Source organism: Malaclemys terrapin, chromosome 22 (genome assembly GCF_027887155.1).
Source record: "Malaclemys terrapin pileata isolate rMalTer1 chromosome 22, rMalTer1.hap1, whole genome shotgun sequence".
NCBI classification, from domain to species: Eukaryota; Metazoa; Chordata; order Testudines; family Emydidae; genus Malaclemys; species Malaclemys terrapin.
The window spans coordinates 13,346,827-13,368,737 of record NC_071526.1 but is presented as its reverse complement, the minus strand read 5'-3'; the positions used below and the strand labels follow the sequence as shown (position 1 = coordinate 13,368,737).

The window sequence follows — 21,911 nt, the reverse complement described above, 5'->3', positions numbered from 1 at the left end:
TACAATCCCGGGGACTCTGCATTCAAAAGGTACAGAGCTAACATCTATTCTGTAATGTTGAGTTAAAGTGTGGATTGATCACCAGGGTCCTGTCTGACATTAGTGCCAGAGAAAAAGTAGTCATGCTTTAAGGAGACTGGAACCTTACACCCAGAGAGCAAAAGTATTCCCATAAATCTTCCTGAATATTCCAATCAGGCACACAAGCACTAGTTCCTCATCCCCACAACCCTCGCTGTCTGGGCACAATTATGTGACTAGATTTTCAGAACAGTTAGACACAATTCAGAGTAGCAGCCGTGTTAGTCTGTATCCGCAAGAAGAACAGGAGTACTTGTGGCACCTTAGAGACTAACAAATTTATTAGAGCATAAGCTTTCGTGGACTACAGCCCACTTCTTCGGATGCATATCGTTAGACACAATGTGACTCTTGAAAATTCTAACCAAAACAACATGTAGATACCTATATGCTTATCTACTGGTTTAGATGCACCCTGTTCGGTTCCTGATAAGTGATGAGCACCCAACGGCATTGATGTTGATGTGAATTCTGGGTGCTCAGCATCTTTCCAGATCTGGGCCCAAGTACTAGGGCTTGGAAAATTCAGCTGTTTATTTTCAACCTAGATTAAACCTAATATAGAAAAATATTGAGTGTACAAACAATTGTTTTCAGAGGGAAGTATACAGACAAAATTAAACTGTAGAAAAATGAACTCACATGCTACAAAAATCTGAGGAAACAAATAAAATGGTTAAAAATTTTGAATGGATAGGAATGAAAGATTCTAAAGGATTACATTATGTTTAACATGTTGAGTAACCTTTAACGCTATCACAAGGTGCCCCAGTTTTTGTGGAAAGAGAGAGCTTATTCTTCCTGTTCTATGACATTACTTGGTTTCTGCTCTATTTTCAAAAGAACAATGGTTCTTTTGTTGCAAGTACAGTTGAGACTTATGGTCCAAGGCCCCAATCCTGCAAACTGCTCTAGGCCTGCACAAAGCCCTGCAAAAATCAGGAGGCTCCTGATGGGTGCAAGGGGTCTACATGCACAGCACAACTTGGAGGATACAGGCGCAACTGTAGAGAACAATGAAATAAAGCAAATGTTAGGAAGAAAATTTGTATGCCTGCTCACTAATATTTTAAAAATTAGCAATCAAATGAGGACATATCTGATTCAAAAATATTGTTTTCCTTAAAGGGAGATTACTTGGTTTGACAGTCTCAAAATGTAACCTACCCTAACAATCAACTTTTAAGAAATTTTCTTCCTGATCTTGAAAAGTCTATCAGCCCTTCAAAACAAAGATTACAATACTGTTAAATCCTAACTTCTATATTAGAAAACCCACCAGCAAGAAATCAAGGGTGTGGGATTTTTGTGATTGCAGGCATAAGCTGTGCTATCTCCTGCCTCTTCTGCTCTATCAGTAGGATATTCAAATTTGCTAATATCTTCTGATACCAGGTTTCTTGTACCTATCCTGTCTGCTCCCAGAAATGAAACAGGCATGAACACTGGGATGATGCCAGAAACATACCCATGTCATGTACTAACTAAAACTAAGCTGGTAAATTTAATACTTGCACATATGTATATCCCTTTTAAGATCAAAGTGCTTTTAAAAGGTGGATATTATGAGCATTGATTGTTCCAATTTATACTTGATACTTTTCAACTTAAAGTATACATTGGAATAGTCAATGCTCATAATAAAGTATAAATATTTAAATTTAAATGGTTAGGTAACATCTTTAATAGAACACTACCCATTATTTTTTAGGCTTTATATTGTTTCTATTTATTGTAAAGTTATAAAACAAGCTTTCCTTTCAATTTTGATCTTTTTTATTTGGAAAAAACAATTTAACCTTATTGGTAAAGGACTTGAAAGCTAGTAACTTTTAAATTAATTACTTTGTTTATTAAGCAATAATTGATGATACTGTCAGCACTCTTAATAGAGATCTAGGAATACTCTTAACTGTTGCAGGTTTTGGTTTTTATTGGCCTTGTAATGGTTTAAAAACAATCTAACAATGAAGTAATGACTTATGTTTTTTCTTTCTGATATCAGAATTCATTACATATTCTCTAGCTAGCCTTACTATCCAAATTTAGGATTAAAATACTTGACCATATGGGTGTAATCTTGGCCACATTGAAATCAATGGATTTTTGCCATTGATTTTAACGCAGCAGGATTTCAGCCAATATCTTTAAGTAAAAATAAATATACAGAAATCTTTAATTTAAAAAGCAACAATTGCCAAAGATTTGTCTTTAGTCACACACTAAGGTACTGTATTTTCTAATAGCAATAAAAACATTATTTTTGAGTAACATCTTTTGTCATTTAAAGAAATGAATATGTTACTTTTTGCAAGAAATAAAGAGGGAAATTGTGACCCTATTGAAGTCAATGGAAATTTTGCCTTGACTTAAATGGTACTGGGAATTCCCCCTTGGACTTTATTTTTTCACTTGCATGTTCTATGTTAAACAATGCGATAACTACACATATCCAATAAATCTCCTGCTATAATACAAATGGGTCTTCTCATTCACACATGGGGGGAGGGCTAGCTCAGTGGTTTGAGCATTGCCCTGCTAAACCCACGGTTGTGAGCTCAATCCTTGAGGGGCCATTTGGGGATTTAGTTGGGGATTGATCCTGCTTTGAGCAGGGGGTTGGACTAGATGATCTCCCAAGGTCCCTTCCAACCCTAATAATCTATGATTCTACATGTAGGGTAACACTCTTGTAATTTTATCCAAAGTAAAATGATGGGATATTATCTTCCAGAACATTGATTATGTCCTCTATTGCCATTGCTTCACAGGAATGTCTGACTACTAGGCCAACCATAGGCCTTGGTTCTGCAAAAACTTATGCATATGCTTAACTTCAAGACCTGCTGAAGTCATATTAAGCATGTGTTCAAGTCTTTGTAGAATCAGGCCTTTAGTTAGAAAATAAAAATACTTATTAATTTTGCAATAATTTATTCATAAGATTATTGCCTAATAAAATAGATATACTGTTAATGTATGTTGCATTTAAGAATGCATAAAGTTGCAAGTAATACAAAATTAAACATCAAAGGAGAAAATATTATAATCTATTACATATCAGTCACATACCTATGCCATTGCCATCTATGAAACAAAGTCATTAGATAAAACATTTCCCCCATGTAGTTTCCACTCATTATTATATGCCATTCTTTTGTAGACCTTCATTTAACCATGCCCCATACTAATACTTCATTTGTATTATAAAAATATTTATGATGTTACACTACAGAATCAGGAAATTGAAGTTGTGGTGAACAGTAGTTCTGTTAAAGCTTCCAATACTACTGTTTTCTTGGGTCTATCTTTTTTTTTTTTTTTTTTTGGCACTTGCAGATTGATTTTTTTGGCACTTGCAGATGATTTTTGACCTTACAGGGCAGATCCATATTCTGCAGTCTTCATTCGGTAAAACCCCCCATTTGAATAAATGTGAGTTGTTTTGACTAAGGATTGTAGGATTTGACCATATGTAGTTAGTCAGTAATTCAGTTTGAAGCAGTGCAAAAAACACAAAGAGAAATTTGTGAAGACGATACTAACTTGGTGTTAATTTACTTTACCACAAAGAAAGAATTATTTCTCCTTTTGTCACCAGCTGCCTGTCATTTTCACATACATATAGGGGGACTCACAAAGCAGTACCCCTAAGGGTTGAGTCAGCAACTGCAAGTTGTGTTTTTTTAAACAGATACAGAGAGAATGAGGAGTCTGGTGGCACCTTAAAGACTAACAGATTTATTTGGGCATAAGCTTTCGTGAGTAAAAACCTCACTTCTTCGGATGCATAGAGTGAAAGTTACAGATACAGGCATGTGTCAGTATATAATGCCTGCATCTGTAACTTTCACTCTATGCATCCGAAGAAGTGAGGTTTTTACTCACGAAAGCTTATGCCCAAATAAATCTGTTAGTCTTTAAGGTGCCACCAGACTCCTTGTTGTTTTTGTAGATACAGACTAACACGGCTACCCCCTGATACTTCACAGAGAGAATGTGCTCTGTAGAACTAGGTATGTGATTTTGTATACAAGGATTACACGGATATGTCCAATAAATTTAACATATGTACAGTTTGTGTGTCTTTTCTTTGCCAAACAAAATGATATAAAATCTGGCCCTTCTGCTGGCAGATAGTGCTTTCATCTCATGTACAAAATCATATTAAACTTTTATTGTGGCAGGAACTGGGGCAGATTCCTGCCAACCCTGGGGGCTCAACTAAGAGTGAAAAATAAGGAACCGAGCATCACTTAAAGTGTCTGGAGTACGGGAAGGATGTAAAGTAGAGCACGCAGGAGGTGAGAAAGGACAGGGCCTCAAAACTTTACTGAATGACGAGAAAGAAATGGGACATCAGGGCCTAAATCATAAAGCTTGAGGGGGGTTAAGAACAATTTGAGGCATTCTGGTGCCTTGAGGGGAAAGTGGGTGTGAGGCAGGACAGGGGCATCACATTCCCTCAGGGGAACATGTGGGTGTGTGGCAGATGCATCTTGGGCATCAACCCCCCTATCCTACACAAAGGTGTGAGAAGGAAGCCTCTAGGACATCACGTTCCCTCCTGGGGAGCATGTGGGACTGCGGGTGTGAGAAGAGGAAAGCGCCACACTGGAAGGGAAGCTCGAGCAGCGGAAGCTGCTGGGTTGTGCCTGCAATCGGTGCGTTGCCCCTTTAATTGTGTCCCCAGCCCTCGGGCGTCTCTGTCCAACGCCCACGTCAGCAAATACCTTTTGTTTCTCTCACGTTCGGGCTTCCAGGGTTTGGGGCGGCGGGACCCGCAAATTGCATTAAGGCGACCAAGAGCCCCAGCCCGGGGGTTGGGGGATCCCGCACCCACCTCCCGCTCTCCCCGGCTCAGCCGCCGCAGCCCGCGGAACCCAGCCGGTAAGTGGCGGCTCCGCAACACGCCGGCAGGCCGGACTGGGCGCTGGGGTTTGGGGGGCTGAAGCGGCCCCAGGGCGAGCCGAATGCAAGGGGCAGCGAGCGGCTCCCGCTGGCTCTCGGACCCGAAGGGGGCCGGGGCCCTTGTGTGGACGCTCCCGGGCCCGGGCGCCCTCCGGGGCCGAGCTTTAGCCCCGAGCCAGCCGCGTTTGCAGAGAGACCCAAGCGGGCGCCATTTGCAGCCCCAGGCGCGGCTGCGAGGCGGGGGGGGGGGGGGGGCAACAAAGGGCTGGTGGGAAGCGGGAGCGCGGCGGCGGGCGCGGGGCGAGAGGCGGCGGACGGGGAGAAGGGGTCACACGCCGGCGGCTGGGACGCCATCTGGGCAGGGGCGGCGCGGGCAACGCCGGCCGGGCGGGCGGGCGGGCGGGCTGGTGGGGGAGCCGCACAAAGGGAGAGGCGTGAGCCTGCGGAGAGCTGCCCCGGAGCGAGCGGGTGCGGGAGCTCCAGCCGCCCGGGCAGCCCGCAGGCTCCTGCCGGGCTGGGGCCCCACGGCGCGGTGGGGACTACAGGCTCCTGCCGGGCACTGGCGCCGCAGCCACTAGGGCCCCGGCACCGCCCGCCCGCCGCGGCCGAGGCGACTGCGGGCTCTAGTCGCTAGGCGCTGCTGCCCCTGCTCGCTGGGCGGGCGCGTCTCGCGCCGTCGGGCGTCCCTGACTCCCGATGGGTGAAGGACCAATGCGGACGGGCCGCGCGGGTGAGTGACAGCGCCCTCCGCCAATGTCCTGGGGCCGGCGGCTTCTCGCTGCCGCTCCGGTCCCCTCCGTCCAGAGGCGGTGAGCGGGGCTGTGTCGGTTGCGCGCCTCTCCTCGCTGGGCTGAGGTGGGCTGTTCCCTGGGGCAAAGAACGAATGGTCTGGGGGCATCATACTGTCTCCTTCGCTTTCAAACACACCCCCAAAAACCCGCTGCTTTTAGAATTGGGTTCAGCAACTCCGGTTTACACGTAGCCTGTCAAGAGTGTCCTTCTTCTTTATTGTAGAGCAACGCTTCCTGTTCCCCTGTTTTTGGAATGGAGATTTCTTCCCATCAATTCCATCTCCTGCAGCAACTGAATGAGCAGCGCAAGCAAGACTTATTCTGTGACTGCTGTATTCTGGTTGAGGGGAAGGTTTTCAAAGCACACAGAAATGTGCTGTTTGCCAGTAGTGGTTATTTCAAAATGCTCCTTTCCCAGAGCTCAAAGGAGACCTGTCAGCCAACCACAGCTACCTTCCAGGCCTTTTCTCCTGACACATTCACCGTTATTCTGGATTTTGTGTATTCTGGCAAACTCTGTCTCACTGGCCAGAATGTCATTGAGGTCATGTCAGCGGCTAGTTATCTTCAGATGACTGATGTTATTAGTGTTTGTAAGACCTTCATTAAGTCATCACTGGACATCAGTGAGAAGGAGAAGGATAGATATTTCAGCCTGTCAGACAAAGATGTAAATTCCAATGGTGTGGAACGCTCATGCGTGTATGGTGCTGATTGGAGAACAGAGAACAGTCCCCCTCATTCTCACTTAAATCCTGATCAAGGGACTTGTGTGATGAGTGGCAATGCTTGGAGCAATTTCAGCTACTATCCAACTTCTCAAAGAAATGCGCAGCAGTTGGCCAAACATGACCAAAGGCAGGATTCCATTAAAAAAACTAGACACTTAGGATTGCAACAATCCTCTGATATTCCCCATTATAAATCAAGCAAGCTTGAAGACCGATCCTCAGACCCCACTAGCCACATTTCTCAATCTGAGGAGGAAGTCCAAATTGACACAGAAATTGACTCTGCCCATGCTGGGTACCAATATGGTCAGGGGTCCGATGTGATGCCAAGGAGCTTGGGTGTGTCACAGCAAGAGCATGAATCACCCCATTCTTCTAGCAAGTCAAAGTCCTCAAAAGCAGATGAGCAATATGGCAACATGCCCTCAATTTTAGGTGTAATGGGGAGCTGGGCTGAAGGTAAGAGTTGGTCATTTGTACCTCTCTCCTCAGTTTCTTTCAAAAATGTTGTTGAATCTTTACTGTATGAAAGTTACAATGGAAAATTTATATAACAATCTATTATATCACCAGCTCCATCAATGGGGAAATATGTATGATTGCACCCAAAAGGCAGGGGGGAGGGAATACATTCAGCTGCATTGCCTAGAAATGCAAGATTGGAAAGTAATATTCCCTCTGTGGTACAACTCTGTTATGGCTATGTACAGTATCTTTCTACTTTCAGTCACTAACTTTTGAATTGGTTTCTCAAGCTTTGGAAGGATTCCAAAATGGGGTGAGTTTCACAGAATCAGAGCTCTCACTTCTTTTCCTTTCCCACTATAATTGTGTTGCATTAACCCATGTGCCCTTAGGTAGACACAGAAACAAGTCATGCATCAAAGGTATGCAGCAAACTATTAGGGACCTTGGGATAGGTTCTCAGCTAGGGTAAATCTGTAGCGCCGTTGACTTTCATATTCCCTTTATTTTTGCTAATCTTTTTTGAGATATGGTGACCAGAACTGAACACAATATTTCCCAGTGAGGGTGTACCACCTGACAGTATGATCTTTTTACATTAGTTTTCAATCCATTCCTTTTACATTCTAATACTTGTTGCTTTAATATTGACTTCTGTTCAGTATGCAGCATTGCTGAGCAGTCCACAATGATACCCAGGTCTCTCTTTCCTGAGGTTTTACAGTTAATGTAGAGCACTGTAAGGTGTATACATAGTTCCAACTCCTGAACTATGAGCTGTTTGTGAAAGCGCACTCTCAGTAGTTGATTTTAGCCAAAGTTCTCTTTTTAGTGGAGAGAATATCACAGAGACTACTAGTTCGAGCTGGAACCAAAGTGGGTGGTTTTTTTTCCCTAAGAAAGGTATGTAGGATCAAAGTCTTAAGTTCTTATAGAAGTATTAAAATTTTGGCAGAGAGTGGCAGCTAAATCAGTCCAGCCTTTTCAGGTCTCAAACTTTCTGTGATTATTTTATTAATTTTTAAAAATTTAATTCTGTTGATTAAAACTTCTCCTGCGTCCATGTTCCCAAAATATCTTTTGAAATTATACTCTAATAATTGGACTCTCTTGTGAGGTTTTTGCTTTATCACCTCTTCCTTTGGTCACAATTAGTAATGCGCAATAATTATAATGTTCTGCCAACTATTGGGCAATACAGGTAAAGTCTTCCAGATAATATATTATCTTTACAAAATTCAAGTTTTAAGTAGCAGACAACCAAACACTAGAGATCAGATATATGATCACTTAAGATTTACCAACCAAAGATTCATGTGGAAGTGAAGGGCATCAGAATGCAGTTTATTTTATCCTGCTTCACATTCTGGGAAGGCACTGGCTGCTTTGTTCCTAAGATTCATGTAACAGAGCAGAAGTAGGTGTTGGGATTCCTTCTGAGACCTCTTCCACTTGACTTATCCAGAAAAACTCATCCAATTCTAGAAGAAAACTTCATCCAGTTTTCCGGGATCCAAAAACTCAGTTTGACTCTAGCTGGTCACTCAAGTTACTTTATTAGGATGTAACAGCTCTATGCCCACACTAGCCAGGCCCAGATGCAGGGGTTTTAGGTACAGGATTATACCGCGATTCTACGTCATATCACACAGTACACAGTTTCCTAGCTATTAACATTTATGCTTCTTGAATCTAATTGGTTTACACAGTGTACAGATCGAGTAAGGACCAATCATACTGCAGATTGTGTAAAGACCAATCACTTATGTCCTCACCTGATTTACATTTCAAGCTTATCAGTTCAGCATGTTCCCACTTATCGCAACTAGCCAAAAACACCATCTCCAGCACATAGCTTGTCACACCCTTGTTTACAGTTTAACCTTGCACTCAAATCAAGCTATATGCAAGTTTACTCATGCCCAGCAAGATCTATGCCAATAGTAGGGAATCTTGTTCCTCAAAACTATTTTACTGTTAATTGCACATCACCAGTCAAGGAACACTCCCCCTGCCCCATCATGCTTTTTTTTTTTTTTTAAATAGCCTGTGAAGGAAGAGAGGAAGGTCATGGTGATGACAACATTTATAATGTGGTGGAAGGGCATAGCAATAGGAGAAAAGATACCTGTGTTCTATTTCCAGATGTCCTGCTGACCTGCTGTATGATCTTGGGCAAAACATTTAGGTCCCAATCCTGTAAATACTGAAGTCAATAGGACTATCCACATGCTTACAGTTAATTCAGTATAAAAAAAAAAATCTTTTTAAAGGATTGCGGCCTAAAGCGGTTTATCTGTAATGGGGGATAATAATGTTTATTTACTGGTGAAAACCATTATGAAAGTGCTATGTAGTTTGCCATTGTTAATCTCCCCCGCCCCCAATTTTTAGGTTAACTCCCTGACATTTCTTGTTAGTTACTGCTTTGGCATTTCAACTTATTTTATTTTTGAGGCATGAAACAACTTTGTATATTTACGCCTCAATTCTTCTGCCTCGATCTGCTGGCAGTGGAGCTGTACGGTATAACTAGTAGAAACGCTAATCTTTCAGACATTAACGTTACAAAGGTAGTAATTTTGAATGGCTGAAATAGCTATCTTATCAAACTGTTGTTACTATAATCAAAGTGTTTGTCCAGGCTGGCTTCTAAACACTAACCCTGCAAAATAAACTTCAGTGACTCCCTAGTTTCATCCTGCAAGTTAGGTCAATATCCTTTATTTTTATTCTTATCCATTTTAGTATAGCCAATTGTCAAGTCCTTTTCTTTTATTCCACTGCTATATATTTAACATGAAAAAACAATGACATCCTGTGGAACTGAAGGGTTGACTTTGAAAGATTTGTGATGTTAATTCACTCTTTCAGAATGAAAACAACATGCAGTTCTACCGATTTTCATAGTCAACATAATTTATAAATTAGAAAAAGTATCTTTTAGAATTTGTCACATTATTGGACCTGTTATGACTTTTTCAGATATTTAATAGGATTGTTTTGTAACAGATGATCTGCCCAGGATGAGATTCAAGTGCCCATTCTGCACTCATGTGGTGAAGCGAAAAGCAGACCTAAAGCGCCACCTTCGTTGCCATACAGGAGAACGACCTTATCCATGTGAGGCATGTGGAAAAAGATTTAGCAGGCTAGACCACCTAAGTAGCCATTTTCGAACAGTATGTATTTTAGACACAGACTGCATGGTTTCATTTAATGTGTGTACAAGTGTATGTCTTGGAATATAATGTAGTATGGCTGAATATTTTTAAGTTACTCAATCTGCTTGGCATGATTATGCCAGTTTTCTTAAAGCAAGGTTAATATAAAACGGCACTCTAGTGGTTTAAAAACATGTCGACTTGAAATTTAATCCTCTTGAAAAGGGATGAATTTCATCCTTGTTTAGAGGACCTGCAAAAGGGCTATGTACAATTCACGACCTCAGAATAGTCATAGGCCTTGTGTGAGCCCTTTGGAGGTGGGTGAATGTTGCTCAAAAGGAGTTGAAAGTAGTTTTTGGCACTACTCTTGCCCCATCAATTTCTTTGTCTTAATCACTTCTCCCTCTTCCCTATTGCTCTGTGAAAGACTCATATAAATGAGGAAACAAACCGAATAACCAATTTGACTATACATAAAGTAAAGAAAAATTCTGTATTTTCAGTTTAGGTATTAGTACCATAGTAGGTAGTCTTGCACACAAGTGTAGCTCTTTTAAATTTTGGTTTTGTTCCTTTAATACCTATTTAATTGTTTTTTAAAAATAAGTTCAGGATTAAAGTAAAACTGGTGGTACTGGGGAGATAAGCTGTAATATTTGAAAAGGGATGTATGTCAACAGAGAAGTAGAAGAAGGATCTGGCAGGGTGGATGGAGGACCTAGAGCAACTGCAGCTGCGCCACTGGCTGAGAGGAGGAGCTGCATGTGGTAACAGGTGGGAAAAGTAGGAGTGAAGACACACAGTGAGGGGAATAGCTTAAAAGTTATCCCAGAAGAGCACGCTCTTTAGAGAGGGATATACCATGCTGTGAAAGCATTATAATCCTTTTGATATTTTAAGCTATTCTGCGCTATCATTTTAATGGTTTCATAATGAAAATTAAAATCATGTACTTGTTTCCTTTTCACAATTGTCCTGTAGGCCTTTACCATAGATTAAAAAGCCTTACTACAGTATATGGTGTACATTTTAATGTACATACATCACAGTTTATTTAAGACTGAAATAGCTGTGTATTAGACTCTTTTTTTTAACATGGTTATCCATGCTTATATGCATATATGTACAGTGAGTATTAGCAAATCATAAAGGTGGCACTGAGGACTAGACAGTGACCTTCTTTCTACTCCTTTCCCTGCCCCCCTCTCCCCCCAAAAAAAGACTACCACTCAAACCAGAGGATTTCATTAACTGTCCACTTACCTCAATTCAGGCCCAAAGCTAACTGTTTTCCACACGCATTTGCTATCTTCTCATTTATATTGTCAAAAAGTTGTATCAGAAAAATAATAATTAAACTTGCTATTTACATTTAAGGAATTAATCCTACATCCATCTTAATGAATGAATAATTACTTTGTGTCACATATTAGGTTCATGTTTTTGGACCCTGAGAGGTTGAAAATTGTGTGTCAGTAATATATAGTCTGTAGGCCAATTACAGAAAGATGAAATTAGGTGATCTGTTACCGAAAACTCTGGTATACAGACAAGCCTGTATGCTCTCCCTCTTATTTTTATTTGGTAAATTTTGTATTTGAAATAACAAATTGTTGAATGAGCACAGTTCTGTCATACTACTTCATTAACAAATCACAATTTTTTGTTGCAGATTTTTTTTTTTTTTAATTCCCAGTTATGAAATAATGAAGCCAGAACTCAGTTCACTGGGGTAGTTAGAATTTTGCTATGCTGCCTGGATTTTTAACATTAAAAGTTTAATTTCCCAACCAGGCCTGTCCTTGAGGACAGAATTATAAACTTTAAACTGAGACCGAACTTTTCAAAAAAGGCAAGTGCTCTGTACTGTTGAGATCACAACATAGGGTTTTCAGCTCCCTTGTGAAATCTTTTGGGCTGCGCAGTAGGTTTGTTTAAATCAGCCTAAATTAATTTTTCTTTATAAACCTGTGAAGCACAAAGTTGTCAAATGATATCTGACTGCCTCTTCACAAAACAAAAAATTGTTTGGCTTTCCTACTCTTTTGGAGGAAAATATCAGCTTTTATCCATTTCAATTTTCACAGATTCATCAGGCCTGTAAGCCAATCTGCAGAAAGTGTAAGCGCCACGTGACTGAGCTAACAGGGCAAGTGGTCCAAGAGGGGACAAGACGTTACAGACTCTGTAATGAGTGTCTGGCTGAAGCTGGCATAGACAGCATCCGCATTGACTTGGAGGCTGAACCACAGCTTGAATTTCCACAAGAAGGGGATAAGGATTCCAGGTGGCACTACAATGAAGACAACAGATCTGATGTGGAGATTGTGGAGGATGGGTCTACTGACTTGGTCATCCAACAGGTTGATGATAGTGAAGATGAAGCAGAAGAACAGGAAGTCAAGCCAAATATTAGGTAGTTGTGAGTGAACTGAGAATTAGTAAATCTCCCCTCTTACATTGACTTACAGTGTCTCGACCATTAGCCCCCAACCAGCCTGTTGTTAATATACAAAGATCTACTATATTGGCTTCTTATGAACTTGTCTAAACTTGCATGCATTTATGGACATGCCATTGAGTCCATTTTGAATTTTGTTACTCAAAGTATCAATATTTTGCTTCATTAGAAAGAATCCATCCTGAGATGGAATAATGAATGAACAATGAGACTGAACTACTACGATAACTTTATAGCAGACAGTGGTTCCCCTCTCAAACCTTTTTCCATTGTGTGTGGGGGGGTAAAAACACTTTAAAATTTCACATTTCACTGTAAATTACCCTATTTTAAAACTTTTATAGGTGGCGGGGGGTGGGGGAGAGTGGAGTTTATATCCAGTATCACCTGGTGACAGCTAAATATAAAAGGTAGCCCAGTATAGAACATAAACAAAATCTTCTTTAAAATCCAGAAATGAGGGTGCCCGTCCATGGAATTTAATAATTTCTTGATATCAAGTTTAGAGAAGCCAGGAAAAGTTTTCAGAAATATTGTATATAAAATGTTTTAGATGTGATAGCACATATCTGGAAAAGCACTTTTTTGTAAAACTTCTTCTAAGAAAAAAAAAAAAAACAGCAGCAGACCATTCATTCAGGAAAATTTTCCCAGAAAATAAACAAATGGATATAACTTCTAGTCAATGCATCACAGATCAAGTGATGTCTGAGAGAAATCAATCATTGATACCGCTAAATGTCTTATTCACTCTGAAAATCGGGAATACTCATTCTTCCCATCAAAATCCACTCAGTCTTTTGTTAATTACCGAAGGAAAGCAATTTTTTTAAATAATGAATTTTTGTACTTCTCAAAAGTGCCAAACTGACATGACTGAGAATTGTATGTAGTGTAGTTGTAGCTGTGTCAGTCCCAGGATATGTGAGAGACAAGGTGGGTGAAGTAATATCTTTTATTGGACCAACTTATGTTGGTGAGAGAGACAATCTTTCAAGCCACGTAGAGCTCTGACCTGAAGAAGAGCCCTGTGTTGTTCAAAAACTTGTCGCTCTCACCAACAGAAATTTGTCCAATAAAAAGATATTACCTCACTCACCATGACTCAGATTTGTTAATTAGAACAGGTACAGCACAATCAATGACCGTTCAGGCTTCTCAAAACTACTGTAAAGGAAACACCTTCAGGGGGTGAAAAGGGTTGTTTTAGCCTTCATGCTAGTTCCTTCCTTGTCCACTCATTACATTATCAACAATGGTGTCCCCGCTAACTAACCTGTACACCTGGTAATTAGAAACTGAACTAATACCAACTAATTTTAATCTAAGCCACTGAATATTTTGGTCCATAGTGGTCTGTACTCAATTTGAACTGGTGAGTTTAAGGTAAAAGGGTCCCCACATACTTACTGTTCCCAAAGTCATTGTCACCAGGAGAACCTTGTAATCTTCTTTTTCTAAGCTATCTCAGTGAACAGTATACACTGAAAACCATATATACAATTGGTTACTTTGTCTACAATTAGAATACAAGAGGTCATTAGTGCCAACCAGAGAATGCTGCTGAGACAAAATAAGCCACTTTTACTCTCTGATAAAGTGAGTTAACCAGCACTGCAAACATGAAACAAACACATGCATGCTACTAGTGTGCTTTTCTACAATCTCCTCTTGGACAGAAATAATTTGGAGTTGGATAATTTAAAGATAATTGGACATAATTATTAAAAGCTTCATCCTGCCCTCATGGAAATTACTGGTGTTATCCTTTATTTCAATGGATGCAGGATTATGCCTTAAATTTCTGTTTTCCATAAATCTGCCTGGTCTGAATTTTTCTCTGATAGTAAATTGCAGGTTTTATCTCTTTGCACTATGTCAATAAGCATGCTTGCCTGACATCTGGATTAACTACAGCAACATTACAAAAGTGTACGATTGTAACCTCTCTACCTATTTATATCTTTAAAAAGCACTACTTGAAATCCACTTATGTAAAGATGCATAATCTTAATTTAATATCTGCATTACCTGAGAGAGCAGCATTTTCTTTTTGGGATGTTGATGGCTATCAGGAATGTTAAATGAAAACCTGGGCAATGCCTTGTTGGAGATCATAGTCTGGGTCCTAAATTTCTACACTGGCAGAAGCTGAGAGCAGTCCAGAAGTAGCATGTTCATCTTCTAGAGAGAGGAATATACCCTCTTTTACCTTTGTCTGCCTCAAAAACAGTGTTAACTGTCTGCAGAGAAAGTCTTGTCCATTCTTTTTCGTATGGCAGAATGGGATGACCAGAGGTGGGCTCTGATAAAACAGGGAAGTGAAAGGAGATTGCTTAGGGGCTCCAATAGCAGATTTTAATTATTCCAGATTTCCCCCTGCTATCACCTGTCAAATTTTATGTTCCTTTTCACGCAGAAATTTGCACAATGGGTTTGCTCTGAAACTGCACAGAAAACTCGAAGTTTTTCACCTTGACAAAACTCCTGTAGTGGCTGGCAGAGGCAAGAAATCCAAGCAGAGTTCTTCCATTTCTGCCAGAACTCATAATACACTACAATTAAAACTTCGTAAAACATTCTATGACCAACCTGAACTAACTTTCAGACCTAACAAAGGAATGTGTATAGAGAGACTGAATAGCTTCAGAGTGCAGTTCATTTAGTAATTTGCTAACAGAAACCTGATTTACAGGTAAGAGGGAAAATGCCTATTCAATCAGTAGTCCGCCACAATAAATTCCAGGTAGTAATAAATTCCACTGTGCCAGACTATTGAGCGATCACAGCAGGTGAGGGGGAAGAGGGCTTTAGGATCACGCATATAATCTGGGCTACATCTGCTGAGGATAACGACATCTATTGTGTAGCCTATTGCAATGGTTTTCAAACTGCAGGTCGCAACCCAGTACGGGGTCGCAGTGGCTCTATTCAGCACCGCCGACCTGGCCGTTAAAAGTCCCTACCCGTTTTGACACTGCGCCCCAGAAGCAGGTCCAGCTTATAGGCAGGGGGGCCACGTGGCTCTGCCCTGAGCACCGGCCTGGCCAATGGGAGCTGGGGGGGAGGGGTGGTGCCTGCAGGCGAGAGCCACGTGGAGCTGCTTGCGCGCCTCTGCCTAGGACCCTGACCTGCTGCTGGCCGCTTCTGAGGCGCAGTGCAGTCCGCAGTACCAGGATAGGCAGGAAGCCTGCCTTAGCGCCGTCGCTGACCAGGAGCCGCCTGAGGTAACCACATGCCCCAATCCCCGCCCTGAGCCGCCCCACCCCAGAGCCCTGACCCCCTCCCGCACCCCTGCCCCAACCCTGAGCCCCTCATCCCCAGCTCTGTTGGGTCATGGGCATCAACAATTTTCTTCAACTGGGTCGCCAGAAAAAAGTTTGAAAGCCACTAGTCTATGGGGTATGTGGGGTTTTTCTTTTTAGAGCATAGAAATGCTGGTCGGAGTCAGGATATTTGATTAGGAGGAGATTTATCTATCTCCAAGAGTTGTCAATAGCAGATGCTTCAGAAGAAGGTACAAAACCCCTGTAATGGACAGTTATGGAACAACCTGCTCTCACATGAGGGAAATTTCTTCCCAAGACTAGGCAGTTAGTGGCTGGCTATGTCCTGATGCACAATGGTTTCTACAGTTTTATACATTTATCCTAGCTAATGTAACCAGATGGTTTTTATTAGTCATTTTTAATCCATTTTGAAAATTTTATTAAGCTATGAGACTATCTTGAGGCAGTGATTTCAACAGGTAAACATGTTTTGTATTTTAAAGTATCAGTTTTATACTTGCCTTTTTAATTTGATTTATTGTTCATATTTTTGTACTGCAAAACAGGGTATACAGAAGTGCCTGACATTCTTTATCATTCATCATTTTACATACTTTATCATGTTCCCCCTGTTCCTTTTCTAAATGTAAATGGTCCTAATTTTTTTAAACATCTCCTCTCATGAAAACCTTTTGCTTCTAATCACTTTCTTTGCATGTTAAGTAGGAATGTCATACAACTCTTCTCCAGAAGCCCCCTCTCTTTATGTCCAGGGGGGAAAAAAAAACATAGCCCTGGGCTGAGGGAATTTTAATGGAAATGGGGCGGATATCCTGCTGGCTTCATAGGACCGTACAATACAAAAAGTAAGCTGTCTGGCAAAAAAAAAAAATTTGATTGTAATACTCTCTTCTTGGTACTCTGCCAGACCACAGATAAGTCAGCTGACTTCCTGCACCTCTAAACTCCTTGAGAAGGCTGCTCATAATTGTTGAATTAGCTTCCTTTCCTGTCAAGGACATGACTGGGACGTGGGCGGTCGTGCCTAATGGTCAGAGCTATGGGGGTAGCCAGGCCTAGAGGTTAGAATGGAGCCAAGTTGGAGTCAAGACTCAGGGCCACGGGACATGTAGGGGGAAAGGGGCAAGGGCAGAGCCAATGGGTGAGCCGGAGACTTGGTCAGGAAGCGGACCCAGACTTGTCAAGGATAGAAAAGAGCAGGCACAGGAAACAGGACCAAGCGCAGCTGCAGTTAGGGAATGCGCTGAGCAGTCAGCAGGCTCTGGCTGTTGCTGGGTTAAATAGTAATTAGCTCTACCCCTCCATCAATTAGGTAGTCTGTTAGGATCGGCTGTGTGGTGGTAGGAGCCAGTTTCAGCAGGGACAGTCTCCCTGACAGTACTTCCCCCCCCTACCCAAGGTGCCTTCCAACAGTCTGAGGGCCTGGTCTTTCTGGCTACTCGCCTTTCACCGGGAGTATGAGTTCCGGAGCATGGACATTCCCTTCTGGTTCCTAAGATTGTTCCTTGTGGCCATAATCTTCCCACTCCACCAGGTAGTAAAGTCAACCTCAGATTCGCTTAGAATCCAGGATTTTTCAGACTTTGTATTCAGCCTGACCCTGAACCTCCATGGGAGAGGGTAGTGGAGTGGAGCAGCCAGGGAAAAGATTTTCTGTGTAAGGTTTCAGGGGGTCATGTGAAAAACTGGGTGGACTTTCAGAGATTTGGGCAGCTGGCTTCGGCATGCTACCCAGTTGATTTGTTCAGCAATCTTGAATAGACCCACGTATTGACAGTCTAATTTGGCATATGGGCAGGAGGATTTGAGATTTTAGTGGACAGATTTGATTTCCCCACAGTAAGTGTTGGTGCAACTTGGTGGCTTTGGTTAGCATGACTTTTATATGTTTCCTTGGCAGCTTCCAGATGTTTTGTAAGTTCCTGGAGAACTTGGTGAAAGTGGATAATGAGATCTGTTGCAGTGGGAACTTGAGTCTGCAGGGGTGACTAGATTGAGATGAAGGTGAAAACTAATGGGTATAAAATTGACTGTGTTTGATGGAGGTACAGATGGAGTTACAGCGAATTTGGCATATGGCAGGAAAGTGACCCAGTCTTCTTGGCGGTCGTTAAGGAAGCATCAACAGTATTGCTTGAGGATTTGATTTACCTGCTCCATCTGCCTGTTGGTCTGCAGGTGGTAGGCTGAGTAGATGAAGAGTTCAATTCCAGGAGTTTAGAGTTTGCACTAGAACCAGCAAGTAAATTGTGGACCCTGATCAGACACTATTCTAGTTGGCAATCTGTGGAGATGAAAAACATGGTTTAGGAAAAGGGAGGCTGTTTCCTCAGTGGTGGAGAGAGTGAAAAGGAAGTGTGCCATCTTAGTGAAAAGATAAACTACAACCAGGATGACTGTGTAACCTTGGGAGCGAGGTTGTTCTACAATGAAGTTCAACAAGACCACACACCAGGGCTGAGGTGGGGTGGGCAGAAGCAAGAGTAGAACAAGCAATTTAGCATGTGGGCACTTGCTCGGAAAGCACAGGTTGAAGGAGCTGGCTTCCCCCCCACCCCCCCAACATCACAACTCACCCCGGCCATCAGAAACTTCGTACCACCAAGTTTGGAGACTTATGGAAGCCAAAATGCCCAGCCACTGGTGTATCCTGGCAAATTCTCAATACTTCAAGTCTGGGTTGACGTGGAATGTAAAAGCACTTCGCATGATAGACCATCGTGCAAGTGGAAATCTTAGTTGAGCAGGGTGTCAGAGGTATCAAGCCTCTGACAGATTTTGGCCACTTGCTGGTCTTTTGGGAGTAGTGTCTGAATAAGGGACAGCAAATCCTAGGCTGTGGTTCCATAAAATTAGCTGATTGTTGCACAGTGGCTCAGGAAGCAGTGTTCAGTTCGGCATATTTGTCCTTGCGGGAAAAGGCATCTGCTTTCCCATTTTGTGACCCAGGGTGGTAGGTAATGAGGAAATCAAACCTGGTAAAGAAAAGTGGCCAACGGATCTGCCATTGATTAAGATTATGGGCCATTCAAAGAACTTAGAGTAAGGACCTGGACTGGGTACCAACCCTGCTCCAAAAGATATCTCCATTCTTCAAATGCGGTTTTGATTGTGAGCAGTAAATTGTTCCAGATACCATAGCTTTCTCAGCAGTGGTTAGTTTACAGGAATGATATACACAAGGATGGAGACTGTTATGTGGGCCTGCATTTTGCAGAAGTACAGCCCTGATTACAAAGTTTGAGGTATCTGCTTCCACAGTAAAAGGTTTGGCAGAGTCTGAACACAAGAACAGGAGCTGAAGTGAAACCTTTATTTAGCTGATTGAAGGCTGATCATCTCTCTGCCAACCAGACAAAACCGTTTTTGGAGGAGTGCAGTTACCATTGACGCTAGCTGGGAGAAGCCTTTCATGAAGAGCCAACAAAAATTGGCAAATCCAAGAAATTGCTAAACTTCCTTGACATCCTTTTGAGGCATTCCACATAGTGATGGCAGACACTTTCCATTGTTAGGCCCCCTGGAGAAATTATGTAACTGAGGAACTTGTTAGTGTCCTTGTCAAATTCACATTTCTTCAGTTTGGCATAGAAGTCATTCTGGTGAAGTCTGACAAGGACAAGGCAAATGTGTTGCTCATGTAGCTTCTGGTTTTTGGAGAAGAGAACAAAAAAAAAAAAAAAATAATCGAACCAGCACGCCCCAGAAAATTTTGTTCACAAAATGCTGAAATGTAGCAAGTGTGTTACACAGCCCAAATGGCATATCTAAGTTCTCAAAATGTCCATATTAAGTGTGGAATGCGGTCTTCCATCTAGCATTGGCCACCAAGCGCCAGAATTCCACAGCAAACCTGGTGGCTGGCCTATTGACTTGGCGTAGGTTCTGAAGCACGCTTTCGGAAGAGCAGGGACAATACAGGTCATCGAAAACAATCACCAGGGCTTGGATAAATTCCTCAAGTTGCTTCAGCAAGGTGCTGGAAGTCTCCAGAGGGGGAGGATGCCCAAGCCAGGGCCTCCCTGATTAACAGGGTGATAAGCCCCACTCGTACCTGGTCAGTGGGAAATGACAGGGGTCATAGCATTGAATCAGGAGCCAGCATTGACTCAGGAAGCTTCAAAAATTAATGCGGTCACCAGCGGAAATCTTTGGTTCACAAGGCACCTGGGCCCCAGGTAGCAAGATCTGTGCCTGCATGGCCATGATCTTAGTCTACAACCTCTGCAAGGTGTCCATTACCTCTGTCAGGAAGAGGGAGGCCCTAATGGAGTTCAACCAAGCTGAGCCCAGTCTTTGGTCTCTCTCTTTTGGGCTTCTCAAACTCTCTCAAGGACACAGCTGGGACATGGGTGGTCAGGCCTAATAGTCAGAGCCATGGGGGAAGCTAGTCTGGAGTTTAGAGCAAAGCTGAGCTGGAGTCAAGAATTGGGGCCATGGGACATGTGGGTGCAGAGTTGAAAGCAGAGGGTCAGAACCAGGGATCAGATGCCAAATGCCAGAGCCAATGGGTGAGCTGGAGACTTGGTCAGGAAGCGAAGCCAGAGGTCAGAACCACAGGTGTCAAGGATGAAGAAGGGTAGGGGCTGAACTGGGCACAAGAGCAGGTGAGGCAGGAGCAGGTACAGGAAGCACTGCAGGCAGGGAATGCATTGAGCAGCCAGTGAGCGCTGGCTGTCACTGAGTTAAACAATAGGTAAGTCTGCCCCTCCATCAGTCAAGAAGTTCTATCAATCAGGCAGCCCCTGTCAGGATCAGCTGTGTCTAGTATGTTACTAGGAGACTGCCAGGACTGCAGCTGGCTCCCTACTACTAACTCCTACACCCACTCCAGTTGGGTTTCTGTCCTCTTCACTCAAACTGCTTTCACCAAAGTCTCCATTGACCTCATCCTGAGCAATTCTCCTGGACGCTATTTCATCTTGTTTCAACTTGATCTTTTCCGCTCCCTTTTGATACTGTTAATCGCTTCCTTCTCATGGACGTTCTATCCTCCACTGGTTTTCATAATACCATCCTCCCCTGGTTTTCTTTCTACTTTTTGACCAATCCTTCAGCATCTGTTTCAGCAGATCCTCTTCCTTCCCCCTACTGCCCTCTATGGAGGACCCCCATGGCTTTGTCCTGAGCCCCCTCTTCTTTTTCACCTACACCTTGTCATTGGGAGACCTCATCTATTCTTCTGTATGTGGATTACTCTGTTCTAGTGTGGAGAAATAAACTCTTCTTCCTCTGTTCAATCTCTCATCACTCACTGGCATTTCATTGTAGGTGGCCTGCACTCCTTTCAAACTTCATTGCCAAAACTGAATTCTAAACCTTTTCTCCACCCCCCACTCCAGCCCCATTCCATTCCTGAGCAATACCTCAATTCTTCCTGTCACCTAATCTGCAATCTCCAGGTCACCTTTGATTTTTTTTTTCACCGTCTTTCTCCCTGCACATACAGTCCATAGCCAAGTCTGTCACTAAAATTCTGTCTTTCCTATCTCAGCAGCCAAATCACTTGTCCATGCCCTAGAATTTGAAGAAAAGATTGGGGAACATGAACACCAACCACAGGAGGAACTAGAGACAGTGAGCCTCCCTCTGACTTCTTAAAAGTGTATCCTACTTAAAGAGTGAGACATATAGAAATCAATGCAATGAATGATTTAGTAGGTTAATGGACACTTTCCACATAATTCTCAGTGGAAAAAATTGTAAGTAAGACCAATGGTAAGACTACAAACCTACTGTTTTCTCACACATCCCATTGTCCTCTATATATCCTATCACTTTTTCTAAAGGCTAGACACACACCATGTTTCAGGGCATGCCCCGATTGCTAAATGATTAGTTAGGAAGAAGCTTCAGCTTTGAGCATTTTATTTCATAATTGTTCACTACAGGGTTTCTTGCTCCATCCTCTGAAGCATTTGGTGATGCTGCTCACTTTGAGTGACTAGACGGTGTGACAAAGCTCTGTCCTTGTCTCCATAGGTCCTGCGTTTTCCTGATGGATTTCACTAGCC

The 21,911-nt window shown here is 42.5% G+C and overlaps 1 protein-coding gene across 2 annotated transcripts; it reads left to right on the top strand.

Moving 5' to 3' along the window:
* Positions 1-4,770: 4,770 nt before the first annotated feature.
* On the top strand, positions 4,771-16,468 carry LOC128827597 (zinc finger and BTB domain-containing protein 8A-like). Of its 2 annotated transcripts, XR_008443006.1 has the most exons (5): positions 4,771-4,971; positions 6,007-6,973; positions 9,992-10,161; positions 10,827-10,920; positions 12,234-12,311. XR_008443006.1 is itself a non-coding variant. In XM_054011514.1 (4 exons), exons 2-4 carry the CDS (start codon positions 6,037-6,039, stop codon positions 12,564-12,566), a joined length of 1,440 nt encoding a protein of 479 aa, XP_053867489.1. In that variant the 5' UTR covers positions 4,772-4,971; positions 6,007-6,036; the 3' UTR covers positions 12,567-16,468. The 2 variants fall into 2 exon arrangements, 1 of the variants encoding a protein (XP_053867489.1); XM_054011514.1 differs by lacking the exon at positions 10,827-10,920 and having other exon boundaries at positions 4,772-4,971; positions 12,234-16,468.
* Positions 16,469-21,911: the final 5,443 nt, after the last annotated feature.